At 51.1% G+C, this 25,044-nt stretch overlaps 3 protein-coding genes across 3 annotated transcripts in view; all 3 read left to right on the forward strand.

Annotated features, from left to right (window-relative positions):
• The window catches only part of LOC138367404 (serine-rich adhesin for platelets-like), a 74,077-nt gene extending 62,091 nt beyond the window's left edge, over positions 1-11,986 (forward strand). Inside the window, exon 5 of the mRNA XM_069329047.1 lies at positions 9,481-11,986. Within this exon, the coding sequence (XP_069185148.1) occupies positions 9,481-11,986 (2,506 nt within the window). The remainder of the gene's footprint in view (positions 1-9,480) is intronic.
• A 147-nt stretch (positions 11,987-12,133) lies between these two features.
• Positions 12,134-12,739, forward strand: LOC138367405 (clumping factor A-like). Its single transcript, XM_069329048.1, has one exon. It carries the CDS (start codon positions 12,134-12,136, stop codon positions 12,737-12,739), a length of 606 nt encoding a protein of 201 aa, XP_069185149.1.
• A 2,063-nt stretch (positions 12,740-14,802) lies between these two features.
• The window catches only part of LOC123757506 (endothelin-converting enzyme-like 1), a gene marked incomplete in the record, with an annotated part of 321,501 nt that continues 311,259 nt past the window's right edge, over positions 14,803-25,044 (forward strand). The window contains 1 exon segment of the mRNA XM_069329457.1: positions 14,803-14,935.

The following is a 25,044-nucleotide window of genomic DNA, read 5'->3' on the forward strand; positions in this document are numbered from 1 at the left end:
CCTTAGAGCAGCGAGAGATTCCAGAGATAAGAGAGGGAATAGTTAACCTTGAACCACTGGAAGAGTTTGAGATTACCAGCGGGGAAGTAAGGAAGTGTTTACTAGAGTTGGATGTGACAAAGGATATAGGCCCAGATGGAATCTTCCCTTGGGTTCAGAAGCAGAAGCACTGTGCCTGCCAATCTCCATAGTGTATAATAAATCACTGGCAACAGGGGAATTGCCAGAAATTTGGAAAGTAGTCAATGTAGTCCCGATATACAAGGGAATAGACAGGAGGCACTGAACTGCAGGCCAGTGTCCCTAACCTGCATACCATGCAAGCTGATGGAGAAGATTGTGCGAAGAAAACTAGTGGAACATCTGGAACGAAAGAACTTTGTAACACAGCATCAACATGGGTTCAGGGATGGCAGGTCCTGCCTCACAGGGTTAATTGAATTCTACGACCAGGCAACAAAAATAAGGCAAGAAAGAGAATGGTGGGCAGACTGTATATTTTTAGATTGCCATAAAGCCTTTGATACAGTACCACACAAGAGGCTAGTGAAAAAGCTGCAGATGCAGGCTGGAGTGAAAGGGAAGGTACTCCATTGGATAAAGGAGTACCTAAGCAACAGAAGACAGCGAGTCACTGAGGGGTGAGGTCTCAGATTGGAGAGGAGTCACAAGTGGAGTCCCGCAGGGGTCAGTCCTTGGACCTATACTGTTTCTGATATATGTAAATGATCTCCCAGAGGGTATAGATTCGTTTCTCTCAATGCTTGCTAATGATGCAAAAATTATGAGGAGGATTGAAACAGACGATGATAGTATGAGGCTACAAGATGATCTAGACAGAATGAATGAATGGTCCAACAAATGGCTGCTAAAGTTCAACCCGAGTAAATGCAAAGTAACGAAACTAGGCGGTGGAAACAGGAGGCCAGACACAGGATACAGAATAGGAGATGAAGTACTTCATGAAACGGACAGAGAGAAAGATCTAGGAGTTGATATCACACCAAACCTGTCTTCTGAAGCCCACATAAAAAGAATAACATCTGCGGCATATGCGAGGCTGGCTAACATCAGAACAGCGTTCAGGAACCTGTGTAAGGAATCATTCAGAATCTTGTATACCACATATGTAAGACCAATCCTGGAGTATGCGGCCCCAGCATGGAGCCCGTACCTTGTCAAGCACAAGACGAAGTTGGAAAAAGTTCACAGATATGCTACTAGACTAGTCCCAGAACTAAGAGGCATGAGTTACGAGGAAAGGCTGCGGGAAATGCACCTTACGACACTGGAAGACAGAAGAGTAAGGGGAGACATGATCACAACCTACAAAATCCTCAGAGGAATCGACCGGGTAAACAAGGATAAACTATTCAACACTGGTGGGACGCGAACAAGGGGACACAGGTGGAAACTGAGTACTCACATGAGCCACAGAGACGTTAGAAGGAACTTTTTTAGTGTCAGAGTAGTTAACGGATGGAATTAGGCAGTTTAGTTCAAATTGGATAAGTTTAGATTTAGGAAAGACTTGGGTAAATACTGGTTCAGTAACAGGGTTGTTGATTTGAATTAGGCAGTGATGTGGTGGAGGCTGACTCCATACACAGTTTTAAATGTAGATATGATAGAGCCCAGTAGGCTCAGGAATCTGTACACCAGTTGATTGACAGTTGAGAGGCGGGACCAAAGAGCCAAAGCTCAACCCCCGCAAGCACAAATAGGTGAGTACAAATAGGTGAGTACAAATAGGTGAGTACACACACCACACACACACACACACACACACACACACACACCACACACACACACAACACACACACACACACACACACACACACACACACACACACACACACACACACACACACACACACACACACACACACACCACACACCACTGGCCAAGAACATGGCTCAAATATTTGCTCCTGGTGGATATTCAGGCCGCTTTCTCATCACACAGTCCGCACAGTGTTGCACAAGCTCTTTGTTATTGCACAGTTATTGTACTTGTACATAGTTACCTTAGAGGCCATAGTTACCCCATTAGGGTGGTGTTGTAGTGTGGTGGTGAGGGTGGTGGTGTAGTGTGGTGGTGAAGGTGGTGGTGTAGTGTGGTGGTGAAGGTGGTGGTGTAGGGACAGTGTCTGGTGTTGTGAGTGAGTGTTCCCACTCTACACTTTCCTGCCGCGTCACTGAAGACGGATGAGCTGTGTACACACCGTCACTCCCGGGGACTGGGGTAACCTCCCCGCCACCCCCGGGGACTAGGGTAGCCTCCCCGGGGACTGGGGTAGCCTAAGGGTAGCCTCCCTGCCACTCCCGGGGACTAGGGTAGCCTCCCCGGGGACTGAGGTAGCCTCCCCACCGCCCCCGGGGACTGGGGTAGCCTAAGGGTAGCCTTCCCACCGCCCCCGGGGACTTGGGTAGCCTAAGGGTAGCCTTCCCGCCGCCCCCGGGGACTGGGGTAGCCTAAGGGTACCCTTCCCGCCGCCCCCGGGGACTGGGGTAGCCTAAGGGTACCCTTCCCGCCGCCCCCGGGGACTGGGGTAGCCTAAGGGTAGCCTTCCCGCCGCCCCCGGGGACTGGGGTAGCCTAAGGGTACCCTTCCCGCCGCCCCCGGGGACTGGGGTAGCCTAAGGGTAGCCTTCCCGCCGCCCCTGGGGACTGGGGTAGCCTAAGGGTACCCTTCCCGCCGCCCCCGGGGACTGGGGTAGCCTAAGGGTAGCCTTCCCGCCGCCCCCGGGGACTGGGGTAGCCTAAGGGTAACCTCCCCGCCACCCCAGACTCCTGCCTCGGCAGCTCTAATACACTCATCATCTTCTCTCCAGTCTTCTGCAAAATTATTATAACCTTCGGGCAGGTTTTTATGTGGTGACGGAAGGCTCTCCCCAGCATACACAAAACGTTTTGAAAACTTTCATTTACCTTTTCCCATAGGTGTACGAATAACTTGTATTGAAAATGGTGCAGGAGAGCATTTGAGAAAAGGGGAAGAGGATGGGGAGGGGAAAGAGAAAGGGATGAGGAGGAAGGGAAAGAGGAGGGGGAGAGGGGAGGGTAAGACAAGGGGGATGAGGAGGAAGGGGAAAAGGAGGGGGGAGGGGTAAGAGAATGGGAATGTGTAGGAAAGGGAAGAGAAGGGGAGAGGGGAGGGGTAAGAGAAGGGGAATGAGGAGGACGAAGAGGGGGAGGGGAGGGGAAGGAGGGTAACAGGATATGTGATGGCTGGGGCTGTAACTGTAAGCCTACAGAGTTGCCATGACGTGTTAGGACGCTGGATTATACAGGCAGGTCTTGGTAGATACAATATGGTGTGTTCATCTTCATAAAATACAGCAAGAAAAATAAAGAATCAGGTAATAACGTTTTAAATAACTTTAACTCTGATTTTACTTTTGAATTAAATTAATATTATAAAGTCAACACTGTAGGTTGGTGAGGCAGCGAGGTGAGGGTGCCACCAGGTGAGGGTGCCACCAGGTGAGGGTGCCACCAGGTGAGGGTGCCACCAGGTGAGGGTGCCACCAGGTGAGGGTGCCACCAGGTGAGGGTGCCACCAGGTGAGGGTGCCACCAGGTGAGGGTGCCACCAGGTGAGGGTGCCACCAGGTGAGGGTGCCACCAGGTGAGGGTGCCACCAGGTGAGGGTGCCACCAGGTGAGGGTCATTACCCAGCTGACCATCACCCGGGTGGTACAGTGATTATACCCGCCCTTAGTGACACCTTCACCCCCTCCCCCTCCTCTTCCCCCTTCCTCCTCATCCCCCCCTTCTCTTACCCCTCCCCCTCTTTCCCCTCTACTCTTCCCCCTCCCCCATCATCCCCTTCTATTATTCCTCCCCTCTTCCCCCCTCCTCTTCCCCCTTCCCTCTTCCCCAGCTCCTCTTATCCCTCCTCCTTATCCACCTGGTCTTACCCCTCCCCCTCCTTACCCCCCCTTCTCTTACTTCTCCCCCTACTCATCCCCTTTCTCTTCCCCCTCCACTCTTCCCCTTCCTCATCCCCCTTCGCTTATCCTTCCCCTCTTCCTCCTCATCCCCCTCTTCGTCCCTCATCCACCTTCCCTTATACACCCGTCCACGACCATCCTACATGCTCATACACCCGTCCATGACCACCCTACATGCTCATACACCCGTCCACGACCATCCTACATGCTCATACACCCGTCCACGACCATCCTACATGCTCATACACCCGTCCACGACCATCCTACATGCTCATACACCCGTCCACGACCATCCTACATGCTCATACGCCCGTCCACGACCATCCTACATGCTCATACACCCGTCCACGACCATCCTACATGCTCATACACCCGTCCACGACCATCCTACATGCTCATACACCCGTCCACGACCATCCTACATGCTCATACACCCGTCCACGACCATCCTACATGCTCATACACCCGTCCACGACCATCCTACATGCTCATACACCCGTCCACGACCATCCTACATGCTCATACACCCGTCCATGACCATCCTACATGCTCATACACCCGTCCACGACCATCCTACATGCTCATACACCCGTCCATGACCATCCTACATGCTCATACACCCGTCCACGACCATCCTACATGCTCATACACCCGTCCACGACCATCCTACATGCTCATACACCCGTCAACGACCATCCTACATGCTCATACACCCGTCAACGACCATCCTACATGCTCATACACCCGTCCATGACCACCCTACATGCTCATACACCCGTCCACGACCATCCTACATGCTCATACACCCGTCCACGACCATCCTACATGCTCATACACCCGTCCACGACCATCCTACATGCTCATACACCCGTCCATGACCACCCTACATGCTCATACACCCGTCCACGACCATCCTACATGCTCATACACCCGTCCACGACCATCAACATGCTCATACACCCGTCCACGACCATCCTACATGCTCATACACCCGTCCATGACCACCCTACATGCTCATACACCCGTCCACGACCATCAACATGCTCATACACCCGTCCACGACCATCAACATGCTGATACACCCGTCCACGACCACCCTACATGCTCATACACCCGTCCACGACCACCCTACATGCTCATACACCCGTCCACGACCATCCTACATGCTTATACACCCGTCCATGACCACCCTACATGCTCATACACCCGTCCACGACCATCCTACATGCTCATACACCCGTCCATGACCATCCTACATGCTCATACACCCGTCCACGACCATCCTACATGCTCATACACCCGTCCATGACCACCCTACATGCTCATACACCCGTCCACGACCATCCTACATGCTCATACACCCGTCCATGACCACCCTACATGCTCATACACCCGTCCACGACCATCCTACATGCTCATACACCCGTCCATGACCATCCTACATGCTCATACACCCGTCCACGACCATCCTACATACTCATACACCCGTCCATGACCACCCTACAAGCTCATACACCCGTCCACGACCATCCTACATGCTCATACACCCGTCCATGACCACCCTACATGCTCATACACCCGTCCACGACCATCAACATGCTCATACACCCGTCCACGACCATCAACATGCTGATACACCCGTCCACGTCCACCCTCCATGCTCATACACCCGTCCATGACCACCCTACATGCTCATACACCCGTCCACGACCATCCTACATGCTCATACACCCGTCCATGACCATCCTACATGCTCATACACCCGTCCACGACCATCCTACATGCTCATACACCCGTCCATGACCACCCTACATGCTCATACACCCGTCCACGACCATCCTACATGCTCATACACCCGTCCATGACCACCCTACATGCTCATACACCCGTCCACGACCATCCTACATGCTCATACACCCGTCCATGACCATCCTACATGCTCATACACCCGTCCACGACCATCCTACATGCTCATACACCCGTCCATGACCACCCTACAAGCTCATACACCCGTCCACGACCATCCTACATGCTCATACACCCGTCCATGACCACCCTACATGCTCATACACCCGTCCACGACCATCCTACATGCTCATACACCCGTCCATGACCATCCTACATGCTCATACACCCGTCCACGACCATCCTACATGCTCATACACCCGTCCATGACCACCCTACATGCTCATACACCCGTCCACGACCATCCTACATGCTCATACACCCGTCCACGACCATCCTACATGTTCATACACCCGTCCATGACCACCCTACATGCTCATACACCCGTCCACGACCATCCTACATGCTCATACACCCGTCCATGACCATCCTACATGCTCATACACCCGTCCACGACCATCCTACATGCTCATACACCCGTCCATGACCACCCTACATGCTCATACACCCGTCCACGACCATCCTACATGCTCATACACCCGTCCATGACCACCCTACATGCTCATACACCCGTCCACAACCATCCTACATGCTCATACACCCGTCCACGACCATCCTACATGCTCATACACCCGTCCATGACCACCCTACATGCTCATACACCCGTCCACGACCATCCTACATGCTCATACACCCGTCCATGACCACCCTACATGCTCATACACCCGTCCACGACCATCCTACATGCTCATACACCCGTCCACGACCATCAACATGCTGATACACCCGTCCACGACCACCCTACATGCTCATACACCCGTCCATGAGCATCAACATGCTCATACACCCGTCCACGACCACCCTACATGCTCATACACCCGTCCACGACCATCCTACATGCTCATACACCCGTCCACGACCATCAACATGCTGATACACCCGTCCATGACCACCCTACATGCTCATACACCCGTCCATGACCACCCTACATGCTCATACACCCGTCCACGACCATCCTACATGCTCATACACCCGTCCACGACCATCAACATGCTGATACACCCGTGCACGACCACCCTACATGCTCATACACCCGTCCATGAGCATCAACATGCTCATACACCCGTCCACGACCACCCTACATGCTCATACACCCGTCCACGACCATCCTACATGCTCATACACCCGTCCACCACCATCAACATGCTGATACACCCGTCCACGACCACCCTACATGCTCATACACCCGTCCACGTCCACCCTCCATGCTCATACACCCGTCCATGAGCATCAACATGCTCATACACCCGTCCACGACCATCCTACATGCTCATACACCCGTCCACGACCACCCTACGTGTAGAAAGTTTTTCTTTTGTTCGTCTACATTAAATGTCCGGAGGGTAAAGTTGGTTGATAACTTTAGGGGCGAGCCGCTCAACTTGGTAATACAGGGAGCGCCGGTGGGAGCGGCGAATTTGTCTAGCAACATCCGTTCCCGAGTTTGGACTTTTTTGTTCCTCGCCAGTGCTTTTGTTGTTGTATATTGCGGACCCGGCATACTCCACGGTGGCTTACAGGTCGGCTCCACCTGGTAGATTATGACATGATCACTTAGAGTGTTAGGAGGACCTCGTAGATTGTGCCATGATCACTTAAGAGTGAGGAGGACCTTGTAGATTGTGCCATGATTACTTAAGAGTGAGGAGGACCTCGTAGATTATGACATGATCACTTAAAGAGTGAGGAGGACCTCGTAAATTATGCCATGATTACTTAAGAGTGAGGAGGATCTCGTAAATTATGCCATGATCACTTAAGCGTCAGGAGGACCTCGTAGATTATACCATGATTCCTAAGAGTGAGGAGGACCTCGTAGATTATGCCATGATCACTTAAGCGTCAGGAGGGACTCGTAGATTATGCCGTGATTACTTAAGAGTGAGGAGGACCTCGTAGATTATGCCATGACCACTTAAGCGTCAGGAGGACCTCGTAGATTATGCCGTGATTACTTAAGGGTGAGGAGGACCTCGTAGATTATGCCATGACCACTTAAGCGTCAGGAGGACCTCGTAGATTATGCCGTGATTACTTAAGGGTGAGGAGGACCTCGTAGATTATGCCATGACCACTTAAGCGTCAGGAGAACCTCGTAGATTATGCCGTGATTACTTAAGAGTGAGGAGGACTTCGTAGATTATACCACGATCACCCCAGCCTGACCCCAACCTGCTGCTGCTCCACCCGGTCAACAGGCAGGACGGGGGTGCTGACCCCAGCCTCCTCCTCCTCCTCCTGCTGCTCCTGCTGCTGCTCCTGCTCCTGCTGCTGCCGCTGCTCCTGCTGCTCCTGCTGCTGCTGCTCCTACTCCTTCTGCTGCTGCTGCTCCTGCTGCTCCTGCTGCTGCTGCTGCTGCTGCTGCTGCTGCTGCTGCTGCTGCTGCTGCTGCTGCTGCTGCTGCTGCTGCTCCAGCTCCTCACCCTCACCCACTCCTGACTGGGCATGTAACTTGGGCAGCGTCGTTCTCACGTCGTCCTTCCTAGCTTATATTTGGTATTCCAGCTTCTTGTACATTTCATCTCTCTCCCTCCGTTCTCACCTTCTCCGCCCTTCCTCCTCCTCCTCCTCCTGCGCTTGCTTCCTGCGCGCCTTCCAGGTTATTCCTTCATCCTGCTGTAGTCAAAAAGAGCGTAGATTTGCATGCATATTTACATTTTTCTGAGGAAAGATTAAAATAGCCTTTCCTGTGCGCCCAGGGCGGTGGCGCTGCCGGAGGCCGCTTCAGGTTCAGTAGGAAATACGTAGAAGATATTTAGCATGGGAGAGCTAGTGTGGGTGTGGGTGGGCGGGCTTTTTGTGGGCGTACTGGTGATGGTGGGTCTGTCAGGATATCTGCCTCAGTGGGTAGTGATGTGTACGGGTTTAAGGGATCTGATATCAGTCTACTGGGAGAGTTGGCCTCCCAAACAAATGCATATATTCGGCAGACAGATTAGGCAGAATCAGATAGCAACCTTGTTATATATTATTGAGGACGCGAAAGATCGAATGAAGAGTTGTTGAGCATAGAGAGGGATAACTTAACTTTATTTTTAGTGCGTAAGATAAACGGGAATATTGGTCGTCCATAGAAAACGGAATCTCTAGAAGTATGGTATACTGGCGGAAACTGCAGGTACGAGGCACCAGTAGTGGGGGTTGTGGAACAGTATGTGAAGGTAACATCCTGGTACAAGGCACGAGGCTGTGCGACACCCCCCCCCCCTGATACCTTGTACTGGCTTGGTACAAGGTATTAGGTCACGAAATAATGACCTGAGAGAGTTTGTTTCTTCCGGTGACCAAAGTGTGTCTCGCCCCTGTGTGACCTGTCTGAGGACGACCTGTCTGAGGACGACCTGTCTGAGGACGACCTGTCTGAGGACGACCTGTCTGAGGACGACCTGTCTGAGGATGACCTGTCTGAGGACGACCTGTCTGAGGAAGACCTGTCTGAAGCGACCTGTCTGAGGAAGACCTGTCTGAGGACGACCTGTCTGAGGAAGACCTGTCTGAGGACGACCTGTCTGAGGAAGACCTGTCTGAGGACGACCTGTCTGAGGATGACCTGTCTGAAGCGACCTGTCTGAGGAAGACCTGTCTGAGGAAGACCTGTCTGAGGACGACCTGTCTGAGGACGACCTGTCTGAGGAAGACCTGTCTGAGGACGACCTGTCTGAGGATGACCTGTCTGAGGACGACCTGTCTGAGGAAGACCTGTCTGAGGACGACCTGTCTGAGGAAGACCTGTCTGAGGACGACCTGTCTGAGGACGACCTGTCTGAGGACGACCTGTCTGAGGAAGACCTGTCTGAGGACGACCTGTCTGAGGAAGACCGGTCTGAGGACGACCTGTCTGAGGAAGACCTGTCTGAGGAAGACCTGTCTGAGGACGACCTGTCTGAGGATGACCTGTCGTCTGAGGATGACCTGTCGTCTGAGGATGACCTGTCGTCTGAGGATGATCTGTCGTCTGAGGATGACCTGTCGTCTGAGGACGACCTGTCGTCTGAGGACGACCTGTCGTCTGAGGATGACCTGTCGTCTGAGGATGACCTGTCGTCTGAGGATGACCTGTCGTCTGAGGATGATCTGTCGTCTGAGGATGACCTGTCGTCTGAGGACGACCTGTCGTCTGAGGATGACCTGTCGTCTGAGGATGACCTGTCGTCTGAGGATGATCTGTCGTCTGAGGACGACCTGTCGTCTGAGGATGGCCTGTCGTCTGAGGATGACCTGTCGTCTGAGGATGACCTGTCTGAAGATGACCAGTCGTCTGAGGATGACCTGTCGTCTGAGGACGACCTGTCGTCTGAGGACGGCCTGTCGTCTGAGGATGACCTGTCGTCTGAGGATGAGCTGTCGTCTGAGGACGACCTGTCGTCTGAGGATGGCCTGTCGTCTGAGGATGACCTGTCGTCTGAGGACGACCTGTCGTCTGAGGATGACCTGTCGTCTGAGGATGACCTGTCGTCTGAGGATGACCTGTCGTCTGAGGATGACCTGTCGTCTGAGGATGACCTGTCGTCTGAGGATGGCCTGTTGTTTGAGGACGACCTGTCATCTGAGGATGACCTGTCGTTTGAGGACGAAGTGTCGTCTGAGGATGACCTGTCGTCTGAGGATGACCTATCTGAGGACGACCTGTCTGAGGATGACCTGTCGTCTGAGGATGACCTGTCGTCTGAGGACGACCTGTCGTCTGAGGACGACCTGTCGTCTGAGGACGACCTGTCGTCTGAGGATGACCTGTCGTCTGAGGACGACCTGTCGTCTGAGGACGACCTGTCGTCTGAGGATGACCTGTCGTCTGAGGATGACCTGTCGTCTGAGGATGACCTGTCGTCTGAGGACGAATTGTCGTCTAAGGATGACCTGTCGTCTGAGGACGACCTGTCGTCTGAGGATGACCTGTCGTCTGAGGATGACCTGTCGTCTGAGGACGACCTGTCGTCTGAGGATGACCTGTCGTCTGAGGATGACCTGTCGTCTGAGGATGACCTGTCGTCTGAGGACGACCTGTCGTCTGAGGATGGCCTGTCGTCTGAGGACGACCTGTCGTCTGAGGATGACCTGTCGTCTGAGGATGACCTGTCGTCTGAGGATGACCTGTCGTCTGAGGATGACCTGTCGTCTGAGGATGACCTGTCGTCTGAGGATGACCTGTCGTCTGAGGATGACCTGTCGTCTGAGGATGATCTGTCGTCTGAGGATGACCTGTCGTCTGAGGATGACCTGTCGTCTGAGGATGGCCTGTCGTCTGAGGATGACCTGTCTGAGGATGGCCTGTCGTCTGAGGATGACCTGTCGTCTGAGGACGACCTGTCTGAGGATGGCCTGTCGTCTGAGGATGACCTGTCGTCTGAGGACGACCTGTCTGAGGATGACCTGTCGTCTGAGGATGGCCTGTCGTCTGAGGATGACCTGTCTGAGGATGACCTGTCGTCTGAGGATGGCCTGTCGTCTGAGGATGACCTGTCGTCTGAGGACAACCTGTCGTCTAAGGACGACCTGTCGTCTGAGGACGACCTGTCGTCTGAGGATGACCTGTCGTCTGAGGATGGCCTGTCGTCTGAGGATGACCTGTCGTCTGAGGATGACCTGTCGTCTGAGGACGACCTGTCGTCTAAGGACGACCTGTCGTCTGAGGACGACCTGTCGTCTGAAGATGACCTGTCTGAAGATGACCTGTCTGAGGACGACCTGTCGTCTGAGGACCTGCTTGATGAGGACCTGTCTGAAGACGACCTGTCGTCTGAGGATGACCTCTCGTCTGAGGATGATCTGTCTGAGGACGACCTGTCGTCTGAGGACGAGCTGTCGTCTGAGGACGACCTGTCGTCTGAGGACCTGTCGTCTGAGAATGACCTGCCGTCTGAGAATGACCTGTCGTCTGAGGATGACCTGTCGTCTGAGGATGACCTGTCGTCTGAGGACGACCTGTCTGATAATGACCTGTCTGAAGACGACCTGTCTGAGGACGACCTGTCGTCTGAGGATGGTCTGTCGTCTGAGGATGACCTGTCTGAGGACGACCGGTCGTTTGAGAACGACCTATCGCCTGAGGATGACCTGTCGTATTAGGATGACCTGTCTGAGGACGACCTGTCGTCTGAGGATGACCTGTCGTCTGAGGATGACCTGTCGTCTGAGGATGACCTGTCGTCTGAGGATGACCTGTCGTCTGAGGACGACCTGTCGTCTGAGGACGACCTGGCGTCTGAGGATGACATGTCTGAGGATGATCTGTCTGAGGATGACCTGTCATCTGAGGATGACCTGTCGTCTGAGGATGACCTGTCGTCTGCGGATGACCTGTTGTCTGAGGACGACCTGTCTGATAATGACCTGTCGTCTGAGGACGACCTGTCGTCTGAGGATGGCCTGTCGTCTGAGGATGACCTGTCGTCTGAGGATGAGCTGTCGTCTGAGGATGACCTGTCATCTGAGGATGACCTGTCGTCTGAGGATGACCTGTCTGAGGACGACCTGTCGTCTGAGGACGACCTGTCGTCTGAGGATGACCTGTCGTCTGAGGATGACCTGTCGTCTGAGGACGACCTGTCTGAGGACGACCTGTCGTCTGAGGATGACCTGTCGTCTGAGGATGATCTGTCTGAGGATGACCTGTCGTCTGAGGACGACCTGGCGTCTGAGGATGACATGTCTGAGGATGATCTGTCTGAGGATGACCTGTCATCTGAGGATGACCTGTCGTCTGAGGATGACCTGTCGTCTGCGGATGACCTGTTGTCTGAGGACGACCTGTCTGTTAATGACCTGTCTAAGGACGATCTGTCTGAGGACGACCTGTCTGAGGACGACCTGTCTGAGTAACACGCAAGACCCCCCCCCCCCCCTCCCCGAGAGTTCACACCCAGGGAAGCCTTCTCCAAGAGGTCTGCCCAGATGACCTCTGGATTATCTTGTATGTTGATTAAAATATTCCTGGGTTAGTCTTAGTCAGCTAGTTTCAAGTATGTAATATTTCATGATACTCTTGTCAAACATTGTAATGGAATTAGACCCCAGATTCTTATGTGTAAACATCCATGGATCTCCCCCTTTTAGCCAGGTCAAAGGTCAGTCACACACGTAATTAATAACTCCTCTCTTGAACAGTGTATGGTGAATGTCAAACAAGTTTAATGAAAATTCTTAAGTGTTTGTGCACATGTGGCCCGACCCCCTTGCATTTTTGGTGTACGTAGCAACAGCAAATCTCCCCCTTCCCCCTGTTGGGGTTGTATATTGAGGTCCTGTAGAGACTTAGTGGGGACAGAGTGCGGGACACCGGGGTCGAGAGAGGGCTGTGGAGAACATCGCACAGCAGGGAGTAACAGAGTGAATCCACCGGATGGAGAGACAGAGGTCTTAAGGTAATGTGTGTGATCTCTGAGGTTTTGTTCCATGTCTAAATTTCTTAACTCTTGGCCAGTGTTAGAGAAGGATTTATAAGTGGTGATTAGCATAATTTTGGTCTCAATAAACTCATGTTAAATTTCCCGTCTGTGTCAATTGTTGAATCCTCTTAGCCTTTTGGATATAGTGGGCTGACAACCGTCCCATAATTAATGACAGTCATAGAAAGTACTCTCCAAGTCAAGCAATGTTTCTTGCCTCGTTGCTTGATATAGTCTCAATGGTCAAAGGCAGATGGTGGCAGCGTATTAATCCTGTGTAGCATTCCCTTGTTGGCAGTGTACCTTTTGGTTCCGGTGTAACCATCATATGTCCGCTCATATTACAGTGTTCAATAACAGCGTTACCAAGTGCAACTGATAGGAAGTGTTACTCAGGATTAGTAGTAGTGTGTACATTATTAGTTTAGTACTTATTTTATAGTGGTGTTACATTACAATGGTGTTACATGAGGATGACCTGTCTGAGGATGACCTGTCTGAGGATGACCTCACACAGTGAAGTGCAACTCGACCAGTACCCAGGGCCCAGATTCACGAAAGCACTTACGCAAGCACTTACGAACGTGTACATCTTTCCTCAATCTTTGACGGCTTTGGTTACATTTATTAAACAGTTTACAAGCATGAAAACTTCCCAATCAACTGTTGTTATTGTTATAAACAGCCTCCTGGTGCTTCGGTGCTCATTAACTATTTAATAATTGGAAACAAAGCCGCCAAAGATTGAGAAAAGATGTACAGGTTCGTAAGTGTTTGCGTAAGTGCTTTCGTGAATCAGACCACAGGTCTGGTGCCCACAGGTCTGGTGCCCACAGGTCTGGTGGGTGCTGAGTGTTGACAGTGTTAGCGCGCTGTCAGCCACATGTCAATTGGGAACGTTACTTGCAATTGTTGTCAGGTAAAGTAATATCCTGGTGACACATGATACATGTTGGCATGTGATACATGCCAGCATGTGATACATACTGACACATGTGGAACATGCCGACATTCGTGATATTAAGACATGCCAAATACTTGCCACATACCTAAAGATGATACATGTTGACACCTACTGATGGCTGATAAAACATTATATGTATCATGAGATTCATACTGAAGGTCACTGTCACCTCCACCACACCACCACCACCCCCCCCCACTACCCCACCACCCCCCACCACCCCCACCACCCCCCTCACCACCGCCTCCCACCCCCAACACCCCCCCCCACCACCCCCCACCACCCCACCACCCCCTCACCACCCCCCTCACCATCCCCTCACCACCCCCCTCACCACCCCCCCTCACCACCACCCCCCCCTCACCACCACCCCCCCCTCACCACCACCCCCCCCTCACCACCACCCCCCCCTCACCACCACCACCCCTCACCACCACCCCCACCACCCCCCTCACCCCCACCACCCCCCCTCACCCCCACCACCCCCCCCTCACCACCACCACCCTAACCCCATATCTCTCCACCCACAGCTTCAGGGGAACCTGGACCCGGGCAGCTCCACCTGCAGCGACTTCTGGGGGTACTCGTGCGGGGGGTGGCTCTTGGACAACCCCATCCCCCCCACCAGGTCCAAGTGGTCCGTCAAGGAGAAGCTCAAGCATCAAGGTGAGTAGAAGCTGGGGCGGGCTGAGGGAGGGGAGGGAAGTGAGGCAGAGAGTGAGGGAGGGACTGAGGGAGGGAGGGAGGGAGTGAGGGAGGGGGTGGTCATCAAAGAGACACTGAGGCAACAAGGAGAGTGAGAGAAGGAGAGAGGGAGAGAGGCGGGTGAAGAACCAGCAAAGTATCAAGGAGTTGAAACACTCATATTCACTCACTCCCTCACACTCACTCACTCACTCACTCACTCACTCACCGATCAGTAAATAGGTATCTGGGAGATGTGCTGCTAGGGGGCGGCATCCTTGTACTCACCTAGTTGTGCTTGCGGGGGTTGAGCTCTGGCTCTTTGGTCCCGCCTCTCAACTGTCAATCAACAGGTGTACAGATTCCTGAGCCTACTGGGCTCTATCATATCTACACTTGAAGTGTAGAATGGCTGCGACTAGGTGAACTAGGTGAGTACACACATACACAAGGGGATACCAGGCAATGAGAAAAGAAAGGAAATAAAGAGATGTAGGAAGGAAGAGGAGAAAGAGGAAGGAGAAGGAGCACTCCTAATGAACAGAAAGTGGAAATTTGAGGAACTTGAGGTTCTTAATGTACATGAATACAGAGACCATTACTGGAACTCTAACGACAATAGATGGAGAAAGGTAGTGGTCTCTGTAACATACACCCCCCCCCCTCCCCTCCTCCCCTGGCAGACAATAAAAGTCACTAAGATGACACAAGCGGGGAGATAAACCTCGTCTATTTGTCTATCAAGAGATAGACAAATAGATCCATAGACAGAGAGGCGGAACCAAATGGATTTTGATCCATAGTCTAAATGAGGAAAATATCGACAACATAGTATATGAAATACCATTAGTTGACAGGTTCAGTAGACAGGTTCAGTTGACAGGTTCAGTTGACAGGTTCAGTAGACAGGTTCGGTAGACAGGTTCAGCAGACAGGTTCAGTAGACAAGTTCAGCAGACAGGTTCAGTAGACAGGTTCGGTAGACAGGTTCAGCAGACAGGTTCAGCAGACAGGTTCAGTAGACAGGTTCAGCAGACAAGTTCAGCAGACAGGTTCAGCAGACAGGTTCAGCAGACAGGTTCAGCAGACAGGTTCAGTAGACAGGTTCAATAAACAATGCCCAAAAGGCTATAACGAAAAGCAAGAGTTAGTGGAAAAAAACAGAAGTGAAGGTATAGAAGAAAAAGGCATAGATGTGGTGCAGCAACCAGGAGACCTGGTCGGGGACCGGGCCGCGGGGACGTTGCGCCCCGAAATCATCGCAAGGTAACCGCAAGGTAGGATGCAACAGAGGAAAGAATAAATAGATAAACGTAAACAGAGTATCAGAATAACTATAAAAATAACATTGAAGTTAAAAGCCAAAAAACAACCAAAGTAACTCCATAGTCAATCAAGATGAAACAAAAAATATATAATAAGCAAGTGATTAGATTATGCAAGAGTGGAGACCATGTAGAAAATGACAACGAAATGTGTGAGAATCTCACAAAAGTTCGTGTGATCTCTGAGGTTTGTGTGATGTGTTGAGTAGTGAGGTGCAACAGTTGGTGGAGGTCAGCCCGGATGACCCCAAGACAACCACTAACAACAGAACAACCACTGAGACAACGTGTATAACTACCTGTAAATACAGGAATGGGACCTGATAATATTTCACCGCGGTTGTTAAACACAAGTTGGACAGCCCCTCGGTACTTGCCTAGTTGTACTTACCTAGTGTGTACGTACCTACCTTACATCACCTCTAGCTGTGGGCGTCTTACCCAGGTGTTGGAAGACGGCCAGTGTCACACCAATATATAAGGATAGGGAGCCGGTCGGTCGAGCGGACAGCACGCTGGTCTTGTGATCCTATGGTCCCGGGTTCGATCCCGGGCGCCGGCGAGAAACAGTGGGCAGAGTTTCTTTCACCCAATGCACCTGTTACCTAGCAGTAAAATAGGTATCTGGGTGTTAGTCAGCTGTTACGGGCTGCTTCTTGGGGGGTGGAAGCCTAGTCGAGGACCGGGCCGCGGGGACACTAAAAGCCCCGAAATCATCTCAAGATAACCTCAAGATAAGGATATAGGAAGGTGACACTACAGACCCGCAGCCCCAGCATGGTGCTGGGAACTATAATAAGGATAAGATAAACTAAATACCTATAGAGGATGAACTAGGTGAACAAACACCAATAGGTTTATTGGAAGTGATAACCTGCCTAAGGAGCCTACTGGAGTCCTGTGAGAGACTAACAACAACAAGACAAACCATAATGGACACTTGGTGCGTTTCACGAGTGTTATAAAGCATCTCACTTCCTATTTGTTAAACATTTGTTCCTTTTACCATAAGTGAAATAACAGCATTGTCTGAGAACTGGCTATTAGAGTTCAACATGAGCAAGTGTAAAGTGATGGAAATGGGAACAGGAGACCAAAGGGACAGTAGACAATGAAGGGGACACTACCTCCCTGTGATAACTAGAGAAAAAGACCAGGGACTGAACCTGACACCAAGCGTAACTCTGGAGGCACGTATAAACAAGGTAACATCAGCAGCGTACGCTACAACGGCACAAATCAAATTATCGTTTAGGAACCTATATAAGGAAGCATTTAGAACTCTGTATACCACCTACGTGAGACCAGTCTTCAAGATACAGCCCCCATCGTGAAAAATATCCCATCTAAAATATAAAAAAAAAAATAAGAAAATAGACACGGTTCAAAGGCTTGCAACGAGGCTGGTCCTGGAGGTGATAGAGATGTCTTATGAAGAAAGACTGAAATATTGAATCTGACATTGCTAGAGAAAACGAGAGAGAGAGGGAGGAGGGGGGACTTATAAGATATTAAAGGGGATGGACAGAGTGGAACAAGAAATGTTCACAATGAACAGCAATAGAACACGGGGGCGGGGGGGGGGGGGAAGCTTGAGAGATGAGCCAAAGACATGTGGGAAAGTTTTCATTAAGCGTCAGAGTTACGGGAAAATGAAGCGAACTTAAGGAGCAAGTTAAGGGAGCAAATTCCATTAATAATTTCTAAGGTAAATATGACAGAGGAATAGGATAGGATAGAAGCCATTGTATTACAGTCAACCAATGTCTAGAAGGCCTGGGGTCCAAGAGCTAAATCTCGATCATGCCGCCACAAATTAGTTAGTATATACACACTCACCTTCACACATTTGGGACCTCGTGGCTGAGTGGACAGCGCTTTAGGGGCCCGGGTTCTATTCCCGGCAAAGGCAGAAACAAATGGGCAGACTTTCTTTCACCCTAATGTACCCGTTCACCTAGAAGTAAATAGGTACCTGGGAGTTAGACAGCTGCTACGAGCTGCTTCCTGGGGATGTGTGTGTGTGTGTGTGTTAGAGAGAAATGTATGTAGTAGACATAATAGAGGAAAAATAGATTAGAAAGGAAAAATTGGTTAGAAAGTTGGGGTCCAAGAGCTAATAGCTCGATTCTGCAGACACAAATAGTAAATACAAATAGTAAATACACACAGACAGACTCAAGATAAGGAAACAGGTGCCGAGGAAAATATTGGAAATTTTTCATTTGCAACCAGAGTGGTAGACGGTTGGAACAAGTTAGGTGAGAAGGTGGTGGAGGCCAAGACCGTCAGTAGTTTCAAAATGTTATATGACAAAGAGTGCTGGGAAGACGGGACACCACGAGCGTAGCTCTCATCCTGTAACTACACTTAGGTAATTACACAAGCACCCACCTAATGAATTACTTTAATAGACTAAGGAAACTGGACCACATATCACAGTACGATTGAACAACCAGAGGAGACATGATCACAATGTACAAAATTGCTCAAGAATCGACATAGAGCCAACTTTGACAAAATGAAGGCCAAGAGCGAAGGTATACGATGGAAACTTGGGTACCAGACTGAGCCAATAGGATAGTAAAGCCCAACCTCCTGTATCCGGTCCACCCACCCCCCTCCTGTATCCGGTCCACCCACCCCCTCCTGTATCCGGTCCACCCACCCCCTCCTGTATCCGGTCCACCCACCCCCTCCTGTATCCGGTCCACCCACCCCCTCCTGTATCCGGTCCACCCACCCCCTCCTGTATCCGGTCCACCCACCCCCTCCTGTATCCGGTCCACCCACCCCCTCCTGTATCCGGTCCACCCACCCCCTCCTATATCCGGTCCACCCCCCTCCTGTATCCGGTCCACCCCCCCCCCCCCCTAGGAACCACTGGCCGGAGGAGCTGTTATCGTTGTGTCGCCACAATAAAATTAGCACTTCATCTCCTTATTACCAGCGGGCAGAGCCTGGTTCAGCCCGGGCCAAGCCCTTAAGCCCGGCCAGCGCCCGGCCAGCGGCCAGCAGACTCCTTGTGCACTGTTTTAACACCTCGGCCTTCAAGCCCACGAGGATTTGGGGATCAAACTCGGATCCGCGGATTCTCGCTCGCGTATGAGGCTATTCTAACTATGTTTTCAGCAATATTTTTTTTTAAGACGTGAGGCGAATTTAAATGGCTGAATACAAACCTGTTCTCTCGAGGTGAATAGTAAGGTTTGTTACTAGTCAGGCTTGGTGATAATCCATGCTCTACAATAGAGGCTATGCTCTACAATAGAGGCCATGCTCTACAATAGAGGCCATGCTCTACAATAGAGACCATGCTCTACAATAGAGGCCATGCTCTACAATAGAGGCCATGCTCTACAATAGAGACCATGCTCTACAATAGAGACCATGCTCTACAATAGAGGCCATGCTCTACAATAGAGACCATGCTCTACAATAGAGACCATGCTCTACAATAGAGGCCATGCTCTACAATAGAGGCCATGCTCTACAATAGAGGCCATGCTCTACAATAGAGGCCATGCTCTACAATAGAGGTCATGCTCTACAGCAGAGGCCATGCTCTACAATAGAGGCCATGCTCTACAATAGAGGCCATGCTCTACAATAGAGGCCATGCTCTACAATAGAGGCCATGCTCGACAATAGAGGTCATGTTCTACAATAGAGGCCATGTTCTACAATAGAGGCCATGCTCTACAATAGAGGCCATGCTCTACAATAGAGGCCATGCTCGACAATAGAGGTCATGCTCTACAATAGAGGCCATGCTCTACAATAGAGGCCATGCTCGACAATAGAGGCCATGCTCGACAATAGAGGCTATGCTCTACAATAGAGCCCGGGCAAGAAGAAAATCAACATTGGTGAAAGATAAATAATTGGGCAAGATGTGATACAGAGAAGTGAGAGTTACAGAGAGAGACTTCTATTCTCTTCCTTCTAGCATCACTTTCTACCCTCTACCTCTTCTACCCTTTCTATCTAAACTAATTTACCTAGTTACTTAATTAGGTACCTAATTTTCCTACTCTAATCCATTTTCCCATTCTAAAATTTCCCTTTCTCCTGACCACTCTCCCTCACTCCTCCTTACATTCTATGCGTGTTTACCAACTATCATTCTCCAGTTTCCAGATTGTTAAAACCACCACCATCACCACCTCACGACCATCACTACAAACCCCTGAACTATATGTTTAACACATCTCTCACCCTGTCCATGGAGGACAGAAGAAAATGTATATATGCTGGTTAGCATTGTAAATGTCTGGCCACGTCTGTGGTAGAAAATAATAATATAAAAAAAAAAATACCATCATCAGCTCATCTGTAGGTAATGAAACTAGGCAGTGGAAACAGGAGGCCAGGCACAGGATACAGAATAGGAGATGAAGTACTTCATGCAACGGACAGAGAGAAAGATCTAGGAGTTGATATCACACCAAACCTGTCTCCTGAAGCCCACATAAAAAGAATAACGTCTGCGGCATATGCGAGGCTGGCTAACATCAGAACAGCCTTCAGGAACCTGTGTAAGGAATCATTCAGAATCTTGTGCACCACATATGTAAGACCAATCCTGGAGTATGCGGCCCCAGCATGGAGCCCGTACCTTGTCAAGCACAAGACGAAGCTGGAAAAAGTTGAGAGGAATGCCATTATGCTAGTCTCAGAGCTAAGAGGCATGAGTTACGAGGAAAGGCTGCGGGAAATGCAACTTACGACACTGGAAGACAGAAGAGTGAGGGGAGACATAATCACTACTTACAAAATTCTCAAGGGAATTGAAAGGTTAGATAAAGATAAACTGCTTAACACTGGTGGGACGCGAACAAGGGGACACAGGTGGAGACTGAGTACCCACATGAGCCACAGGGACGTTAGAAGGAACTTTTTCAGTGTCAGAGTAGTTAACAAGTGGAATGCATTAGGCCGTGATATGGTGGAGGCTGACTCGATACAGTTTCAAATGTAGATATGATAGAGCCCAGTAGGCTCAGGAATCTGTACACCAGTTGATTGACAGTTGAGAGGCGGGACCAAAGAGCCAAAGCTCAACCCCCGCAAGCACAAATAGGTGACTACCACCATCACCCTCATCCTCACCCTCACCATCACCCTCACCCTCACCACCAACACCACCACCACCACCACCACCACCACCACCACCACCACCACCACCACCACCACCATTCCCTGCTACTGACCAGAGATGAGCCCAAGGCTCTCATATTTTCTCATCATCCTCCCTCTTCACCATCCCTCTATCATCATCCTCTTCATCATCTTCCACTCATCATCGCCAGGGACACCTTGCAAGTTCCTCCAAGCCGGAGTTCTGGCAACTGCGGCCATTTGGTGTGGGTGTGAGGAGAGATTACTGCCAGCCCCGGGCACTAATTCCTGGGGACATGTTTCACACGCGTCTCTTCCTTTTCATAACGTGAATGAGAATCTGGCCCTTTGGATCAGGGGAATGAAGAAGGGTTAAAAAGAGGGGTCCAGGGTGTTGGTAATTTGGGGGGAGGGGGGTGATATCATCAGTGGGGCCGGCTGGGTGGGGGGGGGGGGAGTGTTTGTGTTGGGCCAGCTGGGTGGGGGGGGGAGTGTTGGTGTGGGGCGGGCTGGGGAGTGTTGCCGTGGGGCCGGGTGGGTGGGGGAGTGTTGCCGTGGGGTCGGGTGGGTGGGGGGAGTGTTGGCGTGGGGCCGGCTGGATGGGGGAGGGAAGTGTTGCCATGGGGCCGGCTGGGTGGGGGAAAGTGTTGCCGTGGGGCCGGCTGGGGGGGAGGAAGTGTTGCGGTGGGGCCGGATGGGTGGGGTGTTGGACGCCAGTTAGTCGCCATGGACATACACATAGGGTGACCTAATACCCTCTTAAGCTAAACAACTTAATAGGTATCAACAACGTTGTCAGCAGATTTGAATGCAATCTGCTCTGCGCCTGCAGCCCTCAGACCTTCAGAGACAGCCTAGGGCATCCCAGCATCCACACACGCTCCCTTACACACTCTAGCTAGCTCCTGGCCCGGTGTAGAAGATATATATATATTTATAATAAAATTAAGGAAAAACAGTGTTTTTTTCCGATTCCTGCCCACAACCTAATCATTCTACAACATCAACCGATGTTACACTGGTGGCAGCTTCCTGGGATTCACCACAGCAGCACAGCAGCGCACAGCAGCTCACAACAGAACAGCAGCGCACAGCAACACAGCAGCGCACAGCAGCCAGCATCGCAACAGTTCAGCGTGCCCCTGTGCCTGACTCACCCAGCGCACGCCCGTACCTGACTCACCCAGCACGCCCCCGTACCTGACTCACCCAGCGCATGCCCCTGACTCGCTGTGACTCACCATGACTCAACGAGCCTTGGTGCCTGCCTGACGTCACCTTACCACCCCTTGCTATCTGACCTGACGTGTCCAGCCGCGCCAGACGTCTCCTGCCGCCTGACGACTTCTGCCGCACCTGACGTCTCCTGCCGCCTCCCGACGCCGACGACGCCGCAGCACGACGCCGGACCTGTGACGACCAGATCATCTCGGCCCGGTGAACGAATTGCAGCCCCAGCAGCCTTCAGCTCTAGTTAAGTACCCTTTGTTATTTGTGTAGTAGAGTAAACTGTGGACTTTCGTGGGCACAATGTAAACTTACTTTATGGATAACCGATACTTGCTCAGGCCTCGCTCGCGCACTTACCCCTACAGTCTACGGTCTCGTTCACTATCGGATAGTAACTTACTCTTAACTAGTGAGTTCCCTACGCTCGCTCACTTATCCTTAGCCAGTGATCTCCCACCCCCAGCTCTCGGTAGCTTATCCTCATTAACCTCTACAACCAGCAGCGACTCAGTAATCATGACTCAAACCCCGAATACTGCGGGTTCTAACTCTAACTCGAACACCGTCACAATTCTTACACAGTCTGTTGACATTCGCCCGTTTAGTGGAAAGGATCCAACCCTCTTGGAGACATGGTTCGCTAGTGTAGAGGCTAGAGCGAGGAGCAAGGGTACTGTTGTCACAGACGCAGACTATATCAGTATGGCGACGTCCACACTTGACTATAAATCTGGAGATGCGTATCTCGTTCAGGAACACCTGACTTAAAGAAAATTGAAAACTGGGAAGAATTTAAGAAATGCTTTCATAGGAGATATATATCGGTAGTTGATCGTGATCCATTTGGCATTGCTCGCCGATTAGCTACTGCGGTAATGCGTCCTGATGAAATACGCAATGCTTTTGCCACGCGTCTAGCTACGCTACAGGACTCACTGGAGAAAGCCTTGATGGGTTCTAGATGGGACGCTAGTGGAAGCCTCACTATACAGAATGTGGGTAAACTATTGGCGTTCGGTGCCATGCAGAGTCATGCCCCCGAGACCATACTGAAAGACATCGAGGCTAGGAATTTTGGTCCTACCCACACTCTTTGGGACTTAATGGACATCATGGTAGAGTCCACAGACAGGCTACAGTCCAGCCTGTCTGCCCAGCTTTCTGCCGTTTTTCATGCAAACAGTTCCCATACCACTATGAACGTTGTCACGCATTCTACCCTTAAACATGTTCAGACTCGTGCTAGATCTCCTCCGCCTTCGTATGGCCCCAGGTCATACTCTAGGACAGGCTCCCCTCAATACCCTCAGCGACCTCAAACGCCAGAATGTTTTAACTGTGGCAAACATGGTCACCGTAAGGCAGAGTGTACATCAACTAATACTCGTTACCAACAGCATGCTAGATATAACTACACAGGCCAATCACATGATCACACCCGTTCTTATTGCACATATCACCACCGACCTGGGCATGACACCGCTGACTGTAGAGCCCGCCACGGTACTAACCAGGCTAACCGTCCTAGTCCTACTCCTCCTTCCCGTAAGCAACCGCAGGCTGCAACAACTAACCAGCGCCGACCGAGATGGACACCGTCACTCGCGTGTGACAAACGGCGCCACGGCCATCAAGGTTAATGCAGACACGACCTACAAACACACAGATCAGCCCTATGACTCTCAGTCAGGGGGAAGGTATAGCAGCCTGGGTAAACGGTATGACGTAGGGAAGCGAGACGACCTCCCTGTATACTCAGTGCCTACCTGTAACAGGTACGGTACCTTAGCAGAGGAGGATAACATGGACGAACTACACACTGACGGTACTCGTGTACATGTACTTCAGACGCCACATCGACCGTGTCAGTCTCGGAATAACATGTTTTACAAGGATGCCTATCAAGGACACAGAAGGTCCTCTGATTTCAGCCACTCTGAAGGGTCGATAGGTTAAGATTTTCCTAGACACAGGAACTCGAGTCAACATCATTAAACAAGATGCCCTTCATGGCCTACGCGACCGACTCGATATACACCAGTCGTCTGTTTCCAACCTTGGTGGACTTACTGGAGGAATGACTCCAGCGTTAGGTGAAGCAGACATAGAGTTAATAGTTAATGACAGATCACTCACTGTGCCTTGTGTAATAGCCGGTGCAGTACGATTCCCTGGAGACATCCTACTCGGATTAAACACCATGAGAGACTACCGAGTTACTATCGATGCTTACCGTTGGGAAGCAACAATTGGTGATACAGTGGTACCTCTTTGCAGTGTGTACACCATGGGACATGAGTTCACCAACCATTGGGACTATGCCAGGTACATACAAACCAGGGAAGACCAGGGTACACTTAACCAGTCACGCCCAAACAAACCCGTCACTCAGTCACTTACTGACACCAGACCAAC

Source organism: Procambarus clarkii, chromosome 22 (assembly GCF_040958095.1).
Source record: "Procambarus clarkii isolate CNS0578487 chromosome 22, FALCON_Pclarkii_2.0, whole genome shotgun sequence".
Classification (NCBI taxonomy): Eukaryota; Metazoa; Arthropoda; class Malacostraca; order Decapoda; family Cambaridae; genus Procambarus; species Procambarus clarkii.